The following is a 19,222-nucleotide window of genomic DNA, read 5'->3' as shown; positions in this document are numbered from 1 at the left end:
AACCTAAGGACATGTAAGATGGACAACCGTCCGTAGATTTGATTCACGGCACGTGCCTGGCTAGACAATGCCTTAGTTGTAGTTTTCAAGCGACACACCATGGGAGCTTCTGATGTTGTGTCACTCAGCCAGACCCCTAGATATTTGAACGTGGTGACTTGCTCCATGTGTTCATCATCCAGTGACCAAGAATAGGCATGTTTGCCTCTATTTGAATTCCCAAACGTTAGAATTTGAGTCTATGCTTTGTTGATGTCGAGGCCGTTATCAGTAATGAAAGTTTGCAAGATGTGCATTCGGCTTTGGAGCCCCGCCAGCGTTTGGTCTGCTAAGACGATGTCGTCAGCATAAAGTAAGCGTGGTAGGGACACTCCATCCAATGTGAGCAGGAAAATTCTTGCATCAGGGCCTGGGTGCTTTTTGTGCGCTAAGAAGAAATTAAACAGGGCTGAAGCCATTGGGCAGCCCTGCTTCACTCCCCTGCCGGTGGGTATTTCTTCAGACAACAGTCCAGATTTCTTTAGTCGGACACATAAAGAAGTATCTTGGTGCATGGCTATTATTGGCTCCAGAATAGATCTTGGGCATGACTTCATTTTCAATTTGGTACACAGCTCTTGACGATCGACCTGGTCCAAAGCTTGGACCAGGTCGATGACAGCCATGTACATTTTAGCTTTCTTACATTGAGCACGGCCCTTTAGTATATTGATAATAAAGATGCTAGCTGTGGTTCCAACACCCCTCACAAATCCAGTTTTGGGTGGGTCATTAACCCCGGTTTTGACACACCATATGTGAAAGGGATCTAGGATAATTGCACTATATAATTTGCCGATGACATCAAAGAGTGTTACGGGACGATAATTTTTCGGATTGTCCCTGTCTCCCTTCTTAAAAATGGGGACGATGATTGCTCTCTTCCAAGAGGATGGCATTTTGCGCGTGGTGGAAATCCGCATTAATAGGGTGTATATAACTGAGGCCCACTCTGCCGGATGTTCTTTCAGTGTGAGGTTTGTAAGCCCATCCGGTACTGGTGCTCTGAAGATATTTAACCGAGTGATTCGCAGTGTGATGTCATCAAGACTTGACGCGGAGACCCACGACTCCACTTCTGCTGCTGGGAGGTCTGTCTTACTGGGTGGTTGTGGTGCCATGAATAATTTTCAAAGTACAGTCTCTAACTTCTCCAGACACTCGAGAGCCACAATGTCGAACGAGTTGATGGTCAACAAAGACATGCACATGTTAAATGGGAACATAAAACAAGACATGCCACCCCAGATGACATGGGAGGGCATGGGTTCCTCGTCCATCATAGATTATGTTTTTGTTTTGCAACTGTTTCTAACACTTGTGACATCATTCAAAGTAGTTAAAACAAAAGAAAGTGACCATCACCTGCTATCCATGGAGTGGCTGGGAACCACGACTAACACTCGAAATAAAATGCTGTCCAACATAACTGTGACCAGCAATGGGCTCAGATTGAAATGAACCCAGCAAAACTTCGTATAGAGCAGTACATACTTGTGTCCCCTTCTGAAGGTTCGAGGTGGCGCGCATTGGTCGAGAAGCGCCACATCGTTCTCGAGCAATGTCTTCGGCGCAGACTAGCAGGGGTGCTTTACTGAACCTGAAACATTCGGTGCATTGCTCTCTACATATGGCCAGTGTTTAGAAACAGTAAGCAGAGGATTATGTAGCACGCCCTACTTTCTTCGGCTGCTTGTGACCCACACTATTGCCATTGCCCTGTCTAGTCCTCTCTGCGCCAAACGGGCAAGTCTATTCACACAGTTACATTATAAGAACCTTCACCATGCAGTTTGTAGGGTCAACTCAATCTTCACAACCTGCCAGGCGCTTTTGGGCTGTACAAATGCAAGCAATTCGTTTTTATAATATAAGGTAACTGCTGTCCACTTTTGGCACCTAAAAGTTAAAAAAATATACTTTAAACATGTATATGTCAGTGGATACAAGTGTTTATGATTTTTGAGGGAAACAATGTAGGTGTGTACTCCTAGTAAACATCCCGATTTAAAAGGCGCTCAACCATTTAATCAAACATCGCAGAATTCGCCACACTGATATTTTCTTGGGAATTTGAAATATTTCTAGGGCGAGATACCCAGGATGCTCCCACGCTCTCACGTAGGTTTTCTACAGGGCCCGCCCCTCCCCCGTCCCCTCAATGTCGCAGGAACCAGTCCAGCCTGGATCTTTGCATAAGAGCACTTTCTTCTCCGCAGAGGAAGAGGGAGGGCGGTGGTGTCCTGTTTACAGACTGCTGTGGGAGTGGACAGCGCACACCTGCGTTTGCAAACTGGCTCTCTCGCCGAACCCACAGTAGGAAGAAGCAGACGTAGACTGCAGACCATTAATACAGAACCCGTACACACAGCGACACATCAAAGAGCTGGAAAGCAAAGCCACTCTGAGAAAGAAGCGGGAGGCGGTGATTCGGTTCTGGGATAACGGGCAACTCAACTATTGACCTGCGTTAGTGTCAGAAGGCACGCCAGACTCTAAAGTCCCACTGAGAGCTGAAATTGACAGACGAGATCCGCCGAGAGCTGAAATTGACAGACCGGACCACCTTTAACAACAGAAAAAGAGCCTGTTATCTTTGACTCCGAGAAACCAATCAACTTCAACTCAGAAACCGATAAGGTGGAGTAGAGGGAGCACCTCTTGTTGAAATCAGGCAAAAACGTGTGCCAGCCAAGGAGGAAGAGTTCAGCATCCCATTTGATCGCTAGAAGCAGCGGGAAAAGCACCAGAAGAGATGGATAAGTTTCGCATGATCTTCCAGTTTCTGCAGTCCAACCAGGAATCCTTCATGAATGGCATCTGTGGGATCATGGCACTGGCCAGTGCCCACATGTACTCGGCCTTCGACTTCAACTGCCCATGCCTGCCGAGTTACAATATGTCCTACGGTATGGGCATCCTAGTCGTGCCCCCCATTGTCTTGTTCCTGTTGGGCTTTGTCATGAACAACAATGTGTCGATGCTGGCGGAGGAGTGGAAGAGGCCAACGGGCATGAGACAGAAAGACCCGGCCGTGCTGCGGTACATGTTTGCCTCCATGACGCAGCGGGCGCTGATTGCCCCGGCCGTATGGATCTCAGTGACGTTACTAGATGGCAAGTGCCTCATTTGTGCATTTAGCACCATGGTGCCGTTGGATAAACTGGGGAACAACACAGACACAGGATTGTCAGAAAAGGAATTGAAGAAGATTCTGGCCAGGCTCCCGTGCAAAGAAATCTATGAAGGGCATGAGATTATTGCCCGGGAAGTCGCTACGAGATACCTGCGCTGCATCTCACAGGTAAGAGTGGGTTACGTGTGGTGCCTCAGGGAAAGAGCATGCTGTGGTGGTGGTGGTGGGTACGGGATGAAAACCATTTCAGGAACTTAAGGCCCCTTTTGACTGAGCCGAAGACTCATGGCTGCAGTGTTGGACGGTGTGGGAGGATACCACGTTGAGTGGGGTAAGAATGTGAAGACTCATTGTTTAGGTGCTGAGTGTGCAGTCATACACTGCTGGGTGTCACTGAGTCTACTGCTCGCTGTCATTCATTGTGTTCATAGGCAGTTCACTTTCCATTGCTGCGCCCAAGTTAAAACAACTGGTATTATCGCTTGAATGCATCCTTTGCAATTATTTAAACCACCACATCTCATATTGGTGGGGCTTTCGCTAATTCAAAGTAGCAATAGTACAAGCCATAGATAGTAAGACAATAGCTTCTCACTTCAAAGGAAATACCTTTTGGAGGCCTCCAGTGGGATCAAGGTGCCACCTAGTGGCTTGAGAATTGATTTTGGAACCGGAAGTTCTGGGACCTACTCCGGTGGCCACCTCTTCGTCCATTGTGATTCTTAAAAGATCACTTGATCCTTTATTTTCCTTAGTTTCATTTAGTGTAATGTTGGGGAGTGCTTTGAAACAAGGAATGACTTGATTTATTGGTAAGCTGTAACTCTGCAAGTGAACACTGCTGACTTAAGTGCGTCTAGGAGCTATGTCCTATCTACCCACCTGTGAAATTGGAGCACGCCAACAGTGGCAGGAAATGTACCCTCGTGGATAAGTTAAAGACTTTGATAGCTAGAGACATGGATTCTAATCAGAGTGCCTTGAGGCCTCTCAGTTTGGGGTTCAGCTGGGAGAGTAACGAGAGACAGGAAATTGCAGCCTTCCCCTCAATACACTTTTGGAGCATGCAAAGCAGCTTCAGGGAAGACCTATCTTCGTGCCAGAGTAGGCCCTTGAAAGGAGAGGGGTGGGCTGATTGGCGGCCTTCCCTTACCCACCCAAAGGGGCTATCTTGGCTCGAAGACAGTGTTTCCCTGAAGCCTCTTGGCCTGATTTAAAAGTGCCTTTTTGTCTTGTCCCCTGTGTAAGCACGCAGATGTGAAGGTTTTGGAGTGGGCATCAAAACACATTTATTCATTTAATTTGACGGATCATTTGTCGTACAGCGACTACACGATGTCAGATACACAATAATACGATTACTTTACCTATTCACAAAAGCACAGCAAGCTAGCACTGTAGCAAATGATAGCTAAAGATCCTGCCAATCTTAAAAGTCAATGTACATTATACAAGTAGGGAGGAAAGCACAACCAGATGAGACCATCATTCAGCCATCGCCACATTAATTTCCTTTTACCCCTCAGCCGCCTACCCAACTTACCACAAGATGAGTGGCACTGAGCTAAGACTCATGTCATGGGGTCATTTACTGGGCACAAGTGGACACTACCCTTCCCACCGCCAGTAAGACTCATCTCTCCCATTCATCCAGGTGGACTGGCATCCATGAATAAGCATACAGGCATTTCACACTCGTTTTCACTAGTTTTAGAGTTCAAGACAACTACCCATCTGTATGCCCCTCGAGTGTCCAGCATTGGTCTACTCAACAAGTGCTTCCGCTTTTCACTGGGAGTGTTGTAAGCAGGGTAGACTAGTGTGCCAGGTAAAACTATTGCATCACCCTTCACAGTAGAGGAGAGTAACCCAACGCAGCAGGTAAAGATCTGAAAGAGAGGATGAGGCGAAGCAGGTCCCTGGATGGGGAGAAGACAGTAACAAAAATAGAAGCAAGGACCTTTGCTTTGGAGAGTAATTGAACTCTGAAGCCCAAAACCCAAGGGCCTTTGGATCATACTGGAGAGAGACAGCAGTGCTAATGGAATGGACAGGGGCTGTGTGATGAGTCTGATTTGCTGCATTGACCCTGTACCTTCAAACAGGCAGTGGGGGCTTTCTTTGTACCCATCTGGGACCCACAGCCAGAATAAAACATGTCTAATAACTTTGTAGGCCACAGGTGCCCCTAAAGCCTTCTCCAAAACCTTAGCTAAATTGGATAGATAGCAAATGAGATGCAAGTAACAAAGAGACTCATTGTTTTCCTGTGTCATCATCCGCTTCTGTAGAAATAAGGGCTACTTTCTTTTTCAGATGTACTTTATTCTTGGTGTGAAACAACTAGATTGTTGAAATGTATTTTGATTTAAAAAATTGCAACACACAACTAAAATCAAAAGATTCGTTTTTGTTTAGACAAAGTTAAAGTGGCTTCACACTATTTGAAGGGACCCCAAAGGGGTGTTAGTAATATTGAAATGAATCCCTCATGATACAGGGAGGCAATTCTTTCAGAAGATCATGATGGCTAACAAGTGGAAACTAAAAGTAGAATCATGAGCTAGAGCAGCCGGCTCAGCAAGACCCTCTGGTCGCCCCGAGGGTCAAAACAAACCATGAACTGACCGGCAGAGTGCCTGAGGGCAGACTCGCTGGGAGAAAGCTACTCTAATGCCAAACAATGTCGAGGGTTCACAGCGGAAAGGGGGATGACTGAAATCATCATATAATGAGATTTAGGGATCAAGCAGAAAAGAAAGGACTTCAGAGAGTTCCTCCCACTTGTTTTCAGCTTTAGGAGTGTGACTTCCTACAAATAAGTAAGGAACTTGGCTTGTTCAAAATACCATGGTGCAAATGTTTATAATTTATAGATGCATTTGCGGCCTTCGAGGCACCTGCTCATCTCAGATTCTCCAGGACCTCTTATGATCACACAGAGGAGAACCATGGGATGTAGGGGAGCCAGAGAGCAGGGCAAGACTGGTGGATGGAGAAGATGGCGATGGCTTGTTCAGTAAACAGAGATGAATGCTTTAGGTACACCGGTAACACCTGTTAGGAGGACGCCAAAGCTTATAACCTAAATTTGGGCTTAAATTAGCTACAGTTGTCGTAGGTTGGTCCCTTGACTATGTTCTTGAAGGCTCAAGTAATGTATTTATGCATTTATTTTATTTTTATAGCACTGGAACAGAGCCCTTAGGCATAGAAGCACTCAGACAGGAGACAAACATACAAGGAACATAAAGCAGAAAAGGTCATACAGGAGGGCACGTAGTTCAGAAGTAAAGCCAGAACATCAGTTATTCAAAGAGGATGTTCCTGTGCATCAAGGTCGCTAAACAGGGGCAGGACCTTAGGTCAGGGGGCAGAGCGCTCCACAGGTGTGGAGCTGCAATGGGAAAACAGCCTTCCGACGCGGCAGCAAGTTTGGCCTTAGGAGTTTGAAGGAGGCACGAGGTATTTGACCTTAGTGTTCTCCTATTTGCGATCCAGGAAGTGCCTGAAACAAGGCTACTGATGTGAGTTTTCATGCTGAGCTCTTGATCAAGAACTAATCCAAGAGTCAAAGGTCGACAGGCAGTGTCTAGTTTGCGTAACTTGGTTGCTATGCCAGTAATCATAATCTCAGTTTTGGCATTGTTTATTGCCAACCCATTGTGAAGCATCCATATGTGATTATGGTTGAAGATGGTGTTTATTGTATTGGTGTCATGAATATGATTGCCTGAGAGTGGCATGAGGCACTGTGTGTCAACGGCATAGTTAGCATACACTATGGCCTCGGCATCCAACAACTCAAAAAGAGGAAGGGTCAAGCTGTTAAATTAAGTGGGGGACACACAGGACCCCTGTGGTACTCCACAGGATAGTACATAACACTCAACCATGGCGTCTTCGTGATGAACTCTGGGTGCCCAATTAATCAAGAATGAATGAGCCTGGCTGGAAGCCTCACTAGAGAAGGAGGCATAGTCTTGCAGTCTGGCAACAAGAATGTAATTGTGTACCGGATCAAACGCCGCGGTTAGGTCCAACAGCATCAGGAGAGCAGTTTTTCCTTGATCACAGTGCTGCATGATGGTGGCTTTAAGATCCAATAGCGTGGATTCAGTACTGTGAGCGCTTCTGAACCCTGATTGCTTTTGACCTAAGATGTTATGAAGACTTAAGAAATCTTGAATTTGAAGATGAGTGACTTTGTCTAGAATCTTCAATAAGAATAGTGATAAATTGGCCTGTGGATTTTTTCAAGAGGGGAGAGATCCAAGACTGTTTAATGTCTGTTGGAATGTGGCTGTATCGAAAGGAGGAGTTTACACATGTTGTGATGAGAAGGGCGAGCGGCACAGCGCAGGATTTAACATTCAATGCCGGCCAGATATCACCCCTGCAATTTGGCGGTTTAACTCTCTCTTGGATATCCAAGATTTCTGCTTCAGAAACCTCCCTAAATTTAACTGAGGCTGTGGGGTGATTGGTCTTTCATACTTTCTAGTAGGTGTAAAGCCGTCCAAGGTGCTTAAGTTAAAAGCAATACCACTCTTGAGTTTCTCAATTTTGAGTAGCATTGCATTCTGGTTGGTGGTGCACCAGTTGGAATCGTTAGTAGTCGTGGCGACGCGAGGGTGAGGATCCTCCAGCTCTCTCAAGATTCTAAACAATTCCTTGGTATCGGATGCTGCCTCTTAGATTCTTTTATCATAGGAAGATTTCTTTGCTGTGCAGATGGCGGTTTTAGCTGCAGATGCATAGTTGAATGTATCTTCTGTAGACTTGGTCTTCTTCCAGAGATGAAGAGCTCTCTTTTTCTGACGTTTTAATTTCTGAATTTCAGTAGAATAGTTTTTGAAGATTGCGTTTTTGCCTCTGATTTTGGAATTGAATTAGGTTGTGATCAGACCATGGACAGGGGTCTGTCGCTACACTATCTATCACCACCTTATGTGAAGCGACCCAGTCCAAGATCCTACCACCAATGTGGGTGGTTTGTTTCGTATGCTGTAAAAAGCTAAGACCTTCTAAAGTAGTTTGTACAGATTTGGCAAGAGAGTCAGAGAGGTCATCAAGACCCAGATTAAGGTCCCCCGGAATGATCATTTTACATTGGGGTTTGAGGGAGGATGAGATGAGATTGAATAAGTGGGTTAGGAAATCTTGCGTGTTGCTAGGTGGGCGGTAAATGACAATAATGTTGATAGAAGTGTTACTATCAACTGGCAGTGAATTTGCAGAGCTTCACAGTCAGGGATACAGGTGTCATTTACTTGATAGATGTTAATGGAAGAATGAAAAGTTAGAGCTACTCCCCCTGCATTACCGTGCAGGCGATCCGGTCTTAGGATGTTGTATCCCGGCGGAAGGGCCAGAGTCAAGGATCTGTGTGATCCGACCGTGGCCGCTTTGTTCGTGACCGAAAAGTTCTCATCAGAAATGTACGAACACAAAATGTTCGTACATTTCCCATCAGAACATAATATTATCCTACAAAACCCACACCCACAACACACCCACAACACCCCCAAACCCCCAATCCCCCCCCCCACACACACACCCTACTTATCTGCGCCAGTTCCCTTTCACTTTTGTGAACGGAACCGGCGCCGTCTTTTTTTTCCATTTTTTTTTCGAGCAGCTGCAGGGGTTTCCCCATGCAATCCCCGCTCACTATACTGTTTAGTATAGTGAGCGGGGTGTTGCGGGCGGCAGCCCCCGCTGTGTTTTTTTTTAAAAAATGCATGCCACCAAAGGTTCGAACTTTTGGTGTTCGAACCTTTGGTGGCATGCATTTTCTTCTTTTTTTTTTTTTTGTTTGTTTTTTTTTGTTGGAGTTTACAGTTTTTTATTTGACAAACAGTGCACAGACAAGGGGACAGTCTACTCGTTCTCCTCGCTGGGTGGTATGCATTTTCGACCTTTTTGTATTGGTCGAACCTTTTTTATCGGTAATTTCGACCGATTCGCAGAGTCAATGCTGGTCCTGCTGCAGCATGCAGCCAGGACTCTGTGATAGTGCACAAGCCGTCAAGCAGCAGGACACATATGGCATGCAACTCGCCAAGGATGATTAAGACTATGATCGAGACCCATAATCAGGGTAGAACCCACAGTTGAATTATTGGGTGTTGTGGGGTTGGAACACAGGTATAGAACCCAATAAATGCAAAGATGCAAAAGCAGAGCTGTGGAAAAACACTGTCTTCGCATTTTTTTTTACATTTTCTTTACAAATTATTGATTATTGCATTATTTCAGCTACAATCAGTAAGTCACACTAAACAATTTACAAATTGCATTCCCTGAAAGTGAAAGTGGCTATGTCACCTACAGTTACATACATGAAATCAAAACCAAAGACCAAGTGGATAAAAGCATTAACATGGAAATGAATACAAAGCAAATCAGCCATAGACCACACTGCCTTCTGGTCAGAGCTTCAGTCCCAGCACTTCATAATGTAGCTACTGGTTGACCCACATCTAATGTTCTCCTTCTCACCCATTGAGTTTAACGGGAAAGTGTTCTAACAGGGCCAACGGTAAAATGCTGACTCATTCGTCATTGTTCAACCGGATTCCTTGCTGAGTCATGTGTCTACACCTTTTCAGGCCGCAATGGAAGACAGTGGCCCCACAATTGCTAAGGGCATATATCTATGTTCGTCCAATGTACCTAAAGGTGTATAATAGCCAAGCACTTTAATAGTATAAGACGAGTACTCGATTTCAGATACGTCCCATGGGTGAAATTATATCTAGAAACTCGACTAAAAAATCGTACACTTTCACAAAACCATGTCATTATATGGCCTTCTTTTCTCATTGTACACCCCAAACACTCACCTGACTGTAAGTTGACCCAACCTGTCGGTTTTCACATGTAGCCAGTGAAGGTGTGGGCAAAGCATGTCACAGAGGCAACTCCATGCCTAAGACATGCTAAGTCTTGAGTATGTGAATAAAAGATTCGGCAAAACCAATAGATGCCTGTTAGTGTTTAGTTGTGGGTTTCAGCCCTGTACATGGTCATTGCTTACTTTCAAACTAGCATAAAGTCATCTCTTGTATATATTAGAAGAGTTCATTTTAGATCGTTGCACAAAAGCACCAGCCCAAGGAGAGACTGCTGAAATGTATGGCAGTTCAAACTCTCACCACGCCTATCCATCATCACGTGTACTGTACACTGCGATCCGAGTACTCTGACATCCCCTGAGCACTCACACTTCGCCCCTATCTTGACTTGCCGCATTCACAGGTATCCTAGTATTAAGACCTCAACATAGCTCGTGCAATGCACCTCTATCCCAGCTTTAATCGGAGCACCTCTAGCTAGGCTTGTGTCTTGCACTAGTGTACCCGAGTCCGTAGAGTTCCATGAATGAGACATTCATGGAACTCTCACAAAACACTTCATTCCTCACCTCTAGTATGAACTATTATCCCCTTGCTGAGACATCAATATAGCTCTTGCAATGCACTTCTATCTCAGCTTTATTCAGAGCACCTCTAGCCAGGCTTGCAAAGTGTACTAGGGTACCCATGCTAAGAGAGTCATAGAGCGCTCATAAAGCACTTCATTCCTCACCTCTAATATGCACTTTTATACTTGTACTAAGACATCAATATAGCTGCGGCACTGCATCTCTACCCTGGCTTTATTCAGAGCACCTCTATCCAGACTTCATGATTTAGTAGTGTAACTTCACTGACACATTCATGGAGCTCTCACAAAGCACTCCATTCCGCACCTCCAGTATGCACTTTTATCCTAGCGCTGAGACATTAATATAGGTCTTGCAATGCACTTCTATCTCAGCTTTATTCAGAGCACCTCTAGCCAGACTTGCAACGTGTACTAGGGTACTCACACTAAGAGAGTCATAGAGCGCTCACAAAGCACTTAATTCCCTAACTCTAGTATGCACTTTTATACTTGTACTAAGACATCAATATAGCTGCGGCACTGCATCTGTACCCTGGCTTTATTCAGAGCACCTCCATCCAGACTTCATGATTTAGTAGTGTAACTTCACTGAACCATTCAAGGAGCTTTCGCAAATCACTTCATTCCTCACCTCTAGTATGCACTTGTATGCCACTGCAGAGACATCAAAATTGCACTTGCAATGCATCTCTATCCTAGCTTTATTCAGAGCACCTCTATCCAGACTTGCATGATTTAGTAGTGTAACATCACTGAAACAATCATGGAGCTCTCACAAAGCACTTCATTCCTCACCTCTAATATGCACTTTTATACTTGTACTAAGACATCAATATAGCTGCGGCACTGCATCTGTACCCTGGCTTTATTCAGAGCACCTCTATCCAGACTTGCATGATTTAGTAGTGTAACATCACTGAAACAATCATGGAGCTCTCACAAAGCACTTCATTCCTCACCTCTAATATGCACTTTTATATTTGTACTAAGACATCAATATAGCTGCGGCACTGCATCTGTACCCTGGCTTTATTCAGAGCACCTCTATCCAGACTTGCATGATTTAGTAGTGTAACATCACTGAAACAATCATGGAACTCTCACAAAGCACTTCATTCCTCACCTCCAGTATGCACTTTTATCCTAGCGCTGAGACATCAATATAGCTCTTGCAATGCTCCTCTAGCTTTACTCATGCATTGGACTCCAACTATTAAGATACCCACAGAGCTTCATCAGTTCTGTCCAGGCTTGCATCATGTACTACTACAGTGTACTGGCAATGAGATGGTCGCTCATTGTACTTCCTTCCTGACCTGTATCCCAGTACAGAACTCTCCATGGAATCTCACACTCCCCATCTCCCAATAGTGAGTGATACAAAAGGCCTAGTAATGCACCTCTTTCCTGATCTGTGGAATGCACTTCTGTTCCAGTACTGTGATATCCATGGGTCTCTCTCAATGTACATCTTGCCTGACCTCGGGGAGGCCTTGCATCAGAGTATTGCGGCCTCTTCAGAGCTCTCACAATTCACGTATTGCCTGGCCTGCAGTATGCACTTGTCGCCCAGTACTGGGACATCCAGAGAACTCAAACAATCCACCTCTGTCTTGACCTATATCACATAGTAGTATATATGTATTGAGACAGGCACCATGCTCCCTCAATGTGCTTCTTTCCACACCTCTCTCCCAGTATAGAGACGTCTACAGAGCGTTTGCAATACCGTCGTATCCTGACTTTAAGTGCCTTCTGTTATCACAGTCGTGAGAGATCCACAGGGCTTACACAAAGGACTTATTGCCCACCCTGCAGTGTGCACTGGTATCCGGTTGCCAACACATCCATTGAGCTCTGCCAATGCCCATCTACCATGATTTGAAATGCACCTTGTCATCCCAATGCTTTTCATTTTAATAGAGTTTTGCTGCTACACCAGCACGGAGCAACATTTGAAAGGCCCTGTGCTGGTGTGGCAGCACAACCCCAACTTTGGTGCCCCCTGCTGCCTTGAGGAGGGGGGAGTGTACACACATTTTGTTTTGACCCGGGCGCTGCCAGGGCTGAGGGCGGCCTCTGGCTACAGGATGCGTGTGTGTGCATCTGTGTGCATGTGTGGTTCCAACCCCAGTAAAATAGTTAATAATGATGTGTTATTTATATAGCGCCTTAATCCAAAGCGCTTTACAGAGCACATCTTTACATACAATATAACCCAGCTAAAATTGGTACTCATTTATTGACCTCGAAAGGATGAAAGGCTGAGTTGGCCTTGCTGGGATTCGAACCTGCGATCTACAGATCACGCTCAGATCACAGCAGTGAGAGCTCAACCAGCTGAGCTATTTTATAGTTGATGGGGTCTTCTTTCCAGTATTCACATATTGGGAGACATGAGTGTGTTTTACCTGCTCCCAGCACTCCCAGCACTCCACATTTCAACAGCAACAACTGAGGGTTGAAAGGCACAATTAAAATGGCTTAGTTAGAATGGCCGTTTCAGTGGGTGCCAGAAGTAAAATGCCTTTAAATGGGCCAATCATTGGCCTGCAAATTAAGAATGGCTATACCTCAGCCGTGTTGGCTTTTGAGGAGCCCTGTACTGTCATGACATTTCCCAATTGCTGATTTTAATGTTTTCATGCTATCCCCCTCTCCCCCAAGCACTTCTCCCCCTCCTCCTCCCCGCACTTGTACGATATGATTGACACAAGGCCTAGTAAGACCGTGGTTTTGTCCTCCCTCTTTCTTCCCTACCTTGTCTTGTCACGCCTAGAAATACTTGTGTACAGGCGCGTGATAAATGTCATATCATATCATACTTAACAACTTTATTTATTTGTCTTGACAACAGAAACGAGAGAACAACACCAGGTCAGAAATAAGCATAGCATGATAACAATTTGCAAATTATACAAGGAGAGTTACAGTACAGTGCGAGATCTAATGCAACTCGAGAGGGGCAAACGACAAGGGGAGTGGCGCGCCCAGGGCCAACAATGGACAAATTACAGGGGGGATCCTCGAGGGGATTGGGAGGGAGGAGCAAACTCTCGGTCTGAATTGGAGGTCAAGGAAGACATGTATTTGCGAAACCGCCGCCAAATGTCCCTTGGTCTCGAGTGGGGATGCTGAAGTGCCCCCCAGGTCTCCTCGGTATCATGTGCCCAGGTGACTGCCCTTAGCCACTGCCCATAAGTGGGAACGTTAGGCCGAAGCCAGGCCAATAGTATGCAGCGAACCGCCAGCACCATCAGAGCCCTGCCAATTTCCTAGAGTCACGCTTCAATCTGGGGAAATCGTGGAAGAGGTAGCGCATAGGGGAAGGGTCTATGGTATAATCTAGTATGTCTGATATTGTGGAGCATATGTCGCGCCAGTATTGTGTCAGGTGAGGGCAGTGCCAAATCATATGAATGTAGTTGGCTTGATCGGCGCCACATCCGGGGCAAGCATGTGAGAGGTCATGAAACATGCGATGCAGTTTAGTAGGTGTGTGGTGATATCTGTGCAGCACCTTAAACTGCAGTAGTTTGAACCTAGAATTGTAGGACACTTCCTGGGTGCGCGCATACATACAGGACCAACGTTCATCTGTAACCTCAACTCCCAGATCCTCCTCCCATTTAAGTCTTAGTTTGGTAAAAGAGGGGGCGGCTCTGGTCTGTAGTAGGCCATAGAGCCTTGATACCTTCCCTCTGAAGGTGTCGGCGGAACAGAGTTCAGCAATTATGGGATCATCTGGTGGTACTGTGGGAAATCCAGGGTATCTGGCTTTAAGGTTCTTACGGAGGGAAGAGTATTGTAGCCATGCTGATGGTTTACGCTTGAGGGAGAGGGGGATGTCTGACCACTCCAGAAAGTTGCCCTGTTCATAGACATCACGAAGAGTCAAGAAGCCTGCCGCGGCCCAGCGAGACACCATGGATTGAGAGATATATGAAACATCAGGGAAGAAATTCCAGAGCGGGAGGTCACCGTGGAATGGGTGAGGCGTAGCGACCATTGCCCATACTCTAGTAAGTGCAAGGGATGTGCTAACAACAGGGTCTGCTGAGTCGAGATCGGGCGGGACGGGCTTAAGAATGAGGGAACCAATCGTGCGTTCGCTGACCTTCAGTTTTTCAAGTCGGACATGAGGGGGGGTCAGTGGTGTTAAATCAATGGGAAGCGAATTGGGATTGGGCTACCGCCCAGTACCTGATCAAGTCGGGGCGCCGAACCCGCCCAATTCCTTGGGGGCTGTGAGTGTAGTTAGCTTGAGGCGTACTGCACCGGGGTGCCAGAGAAAGGTGTTAGTTATGCCGCGTAACGTCTTGAAGAACTCCTCGCCTGGCCATAGTGGGAGGTTGGTGAATCGGTATAGGAGTTGAGGTAGCACTACCATTTTAAGTATTCCGATTCTACCAGCTAGAGAGATAGGGAGTCTAGTCCAGCTCTTGGTTTTGATGGTTAGGTTAGTTAGGTAATTCTGATAGTTGTCGGCGCATAACTTCTCAGTATGACGGGACACCAATACCCCCAGGTACATAAAGTTGGATTGAGACCAAGTGAAACCCTTAAGGTCAGAAGGTGGTTGTGTGTTGTCAGTGAGCGGGAATAGGGCCGACTTGGAGCAGTTAACTTTCAGCCCGGATATGTGTCCAAATCGGGCCACGTCATTAAGGATTGGAGCAAGGTTGGTCTCTGGGGAGCGGATGTAAAGAAGGGCATCGTCGGCATATAAGGAGACAATATCAGCCTGTTCCGCCGTGTGCAGGCCCCTGTGGGAGTGTAATTGGCGCATCATGTCTGCAAATGGTTCCATAGCTATCGCAAATATCAGCGGGGAAAAGGGGCATCCCTGTCGTGTCCCTCTGGCTATCTGGAAGAGGGTAGAACATCTGTCCTCGGTGCGGACCCTGGCGACTGGGTTGGTGTAGAGGAGTCTGACCCAGGTCAGAAAGTTGGGGCCCAATTTGCATTTTACCAGCACACGCCACAGGTACTCCCAAGACACTGAGTCGAATGCTTTCTGCATATCCAGTGTGGCTGCCACTGCCTGCGTATTTGGATTAATTCTGCTAATCACATTGAAAAGTCTTCTGAGGTTTAGGGATGTGGACCTACCTGGGACAAAACCTGCCTGGTCGGGGTGAATGATGTGGGGCATTAGTGGAGCTAGCCGATTAGCAAGGAGTTTAGCGTATATTTTTACGTCACAGTTTATTAACGAGAGGAGGCGGTACGAGCCGCATTCGGTGGGGGGTTTACCAGGTTTGAGAAGGACTGTTATCATGACCTCACAGAGAGAGGGGGGGAGTATACCTGTCTCGCATGCCTCCTCCCAGAGGGCCAGCAATTGCGGAACCAGAATAGATTTGTAACGCTTATAGAAGTCCATGGGGAGGCCGTCCGGGCCCAGAGCCTTCCCTGCCATAAGTGAGTCAATGGCTTATGTTAGCTCTTCGGTAGTGAAAGGCCTTTCCAGTGAGGCGGAGGCATCCGTAGATAGAGCTGTGAGAGGGAGTTCCTCCAGATAGGAGTCAATTTCCAAGATATGGGGCCGTCGGCTTCGAATATAAGGAGGTATAGAATGTCAGAAACTCTGTGTTGATGTCCTGCGGAGAGGTAGCAAGTGTTCCATCGGCCCTTTCTATTGCCGGGATGTTGGGGGCCCCAAACTCATGGCGGATTAACCTGGCCAGTACGCGGCCTGGCCTCTCACCCTCCCCATATCGTCTTACCGCCTGGGGGCTGTCTAGGAATTTAACCTCCTGCTCTGCAAGGTCACGGAATCTGTCAAGCTCAGAGCCCAGCGATACCAGTGTGTCGGGAGAGTGGTCCTGAGCATATTGGGACTCAAGATTGGCTAGGGACGATTCGCTGTCTGCGATATCTTCCCGGATGTTTTTCAGGATGCCGCTCCCTTTAGATATGACGATACCCCTGGTATAAGCTTTGAATGATTCCCAAAGGACGGCTTGAGAGGATACTGAACCTGCATTGACCTAAAAAAACTCCTCAATGGAAGCTTCAAGTTCGGAAGCGAAGGCCTGGTCTAGGAGGGCGTGAGGCTTCATTTTCCACTGTCTCGTCTTTTCAAAGTCATGCCCCCAATTCAGTGAGATGACCACCGGGGAGTGATACGACCGTGTTCTGGGGAGGATAGCCAGATGGGAGAGGCACCTGATTAGTATGTCTGATAAGAGCCATCTGTCTATCCTAGAGTGCGAGTCATGGACTGAGGAGTAAAAGGAATACGTGCGAGAATCAGGGTACATTAAGCGCCAGGCGTCAACAACTGCTAGTCTGGGGAGAGTGGTAAGGATCGTGTAAGCTACTCTTGAGAGCTGGCGAGGTCTGGAGCCTGACCTATCTAGGTCAACGTCTAGGATCGTGTTAAAGTCGCCGCCTCATATGATCGGGATCTGGGGGTGACTCTCTAGGATTGAGGCCAGGTGCAGGTAGAATTCGGGATCATCAATGTTGGGGCCGTATATATTCAGGATGGCTACCTCTTGATTTTGCAGTTTACCGATAATAAGTGTATATCTCCCAAGGGGGTCTATTTGCGAGTAGGAACAATAGAATTTAAGGCCCTTGTGTATTAAGGTGAGGGTGCCACAACTCTGAGTGGAGTAATTTGTGTAATATCTCTGGGGACCCCATTGCTTAGCGAACCTCTCGCACTGTTCAGAACAAGCATGGGTTTCTTGTAAACATAGGACTTGGACACCTTGGCGCTCAGCATAAAGTTGTATCTGTCGCATCTTTTTGTAGTTGCCTAGACCCCTAACGTTCCAGCTCATGAAAGTTAAGCTATTATCTGACATTGGTATGTAGGAATTGTACAAGTGTTGATCTATAGGTTCGAGTTGATCTATGCCATCTAGGCCTAGATCTATGTGTCACCTTAGCTATGATTCTGCGTTGTCTCAGTATTTCAAGTGTGGACTCTCTGGCGGTTGCCAAGATTTTTTTAACATAACTTCCCTTCCACCCAACCCCCACCCACATCCCTCCCCCAACTTGAGGAATGAAACCCCGACCCAACCATAACAACAAACTTCTCGGCATCAGCGCCTGGGGGCCTGTTAGCACCACATACATCCAATCCTGACCATGCTGAGAAAAGGACTGAGGGGCAGTAACAAAACCGTTCGACCACGACAAGAGGTTTTTGATGCTTAAAAAAATGCTCTGGTCCAGTTCCATAGGGCTGAATGTCCCAGAAGTATGGAGGAAAAGGGATGGGATGTAGGAGAAACAAACAATGTGTAAAAATACAACAATGGAGAGAGTTGTAGTGCAGACACATACAACCGGGCAAGATGAGTGCAGTGGGCTAAAGAGTCAAGGTTCCAGGTAGGGATATTCTGCTTTTCGGAGTCCACCTCCACATCACCACCACACCACCACTACCACACTCCCATACAATTACACCTATGCACCTTCAACCACCACACCCCGACTCTACACCATCCCCACATCACTGTGCACAATCACATCACTACTCCACACCACCAGACCACCCACTCCACACCACGCCATGCCAGCACTCCACTCCACCACCAATCCACAACACTGTGCATTCACACCTCACCACCAAATCCCTACAACTACAACACCCCACAAAGGCATCACACCATTCCACATCTCTACACCACCACCAAACAAACATACCCCTAACCCTCTACACATTGACACTGTCACGCTTCCATATGTTTCGCCCCCATCAGTTTCACACCACATTCCCACACCTACAACATCTAGTTGTCCCATAGCACCCACAGTACCCACAGGTCCCGTATTCCCCTCCTCTGTTACTCACGTAGGGCGGGAGTCACGTGAGCGGCCGGCTCCCCGTTTCCCTCTGGGCCGTGTCATCCATGCAGGATGCGGTGGGCGCAGGGTTCGGCACCAAACCTCTCCCTTCCTTCGTTGGCGCCTGCCATGGCGCATGGGAGAAGGCATCCGTGGGTGATCACTTCCGTGTCGCATGGTGCTTGTCACCCGGTTATGTGCTACGATTGTGGGTCACGTGACGCGGAAGCGTTTGCTATTTAAACGCTAATTCACCCGCGGCTCCTTGCTTCACAGCTGTTCCTTGGAGCTCTGTACGGCGATTACGGATCATACCTGCATCACGGACTTACAACCTTGGAACTCTCTTACGGACTAGGCTTGGATTTGCGCTTCTGTTGTGACTCTCCGCTCTGATACCACGGACTACTTGATCTCGGATTTGCTACACGGACCTCTATTGGAATACCCTCTGTCTTGGCGTCCCGCTTTCTGCACTTCCTTTTGTTACCTTGTCAACTCCAGGATACTTGTCACAGACTCTCTGGTTTTTCTCACAACTCAGCTACAGGTGGGCCAGTCAGTGTTTGTACACTCGACTGATATACCTCACTACTCACCCCACTTCCATCTGGGTTCCTGCTCACGTGTCCCCCACGGAACAACATCCTAGGCCATCGGGGGTTAGGAGCTACACCACTACCCCTGCTAGGTAAGCTTGAACAATCATTTGTGTACTCTTATGCTTACTGTGATCGTTTGGTGCTAATTGACATTTTGCTTTTCAGTGGCCTTGGCTTGGCTTCG

The 19,222-nt window shown here is 46.9% G+C and overlaps 1 protein-coding gene across 1 annotated transcript in view; it reads left to right on the top strand.

Moving 5' to 3' along the window:
• The first annotated feature begins 2,253 nt into the window (after positions 1-2,253).
• The window catches only part of LOC138473168 (calcium homeostasis modulator protein 1-like), an 88,227-nt gene continuing 71,258 nt past the window's right edge, over positions 2,254-19,222 (top strand). Inside the window, exon 1 of the mRNA XM_069611710.1 lies at positions 2,254-3,343. Within this exon, the coding sequence (XP_069467811.1) occupies positions 2,795-3,343 (549 nt within the window). The 5' untranslated portion in view covers positions 2,254-2,794. The remainder of the gene's footprint in view (positions 3,344-19,222) is intronic.

The sequence above is a fragment of the Ambystoma mexicanum genome, chromosome 8, assembly GCF_040938575.1.
Source record: "Ambystoma mexicanum isolate Mex_15411 chromosome 8, UKY_AmexF1_1, whole genome shotgun sequence".
Classification (NCBI taxonomy): Eukaryota; Metazoa; Chordata; class Amphibia; order Caudata; family Ambystomatidae; genus Ambystoma; species Ambystoma mexicanum.
Note: the sequence above shows the minus strand (reverse complement) of the source record. Positions and strands in the feature narration are given on the sequence as shown.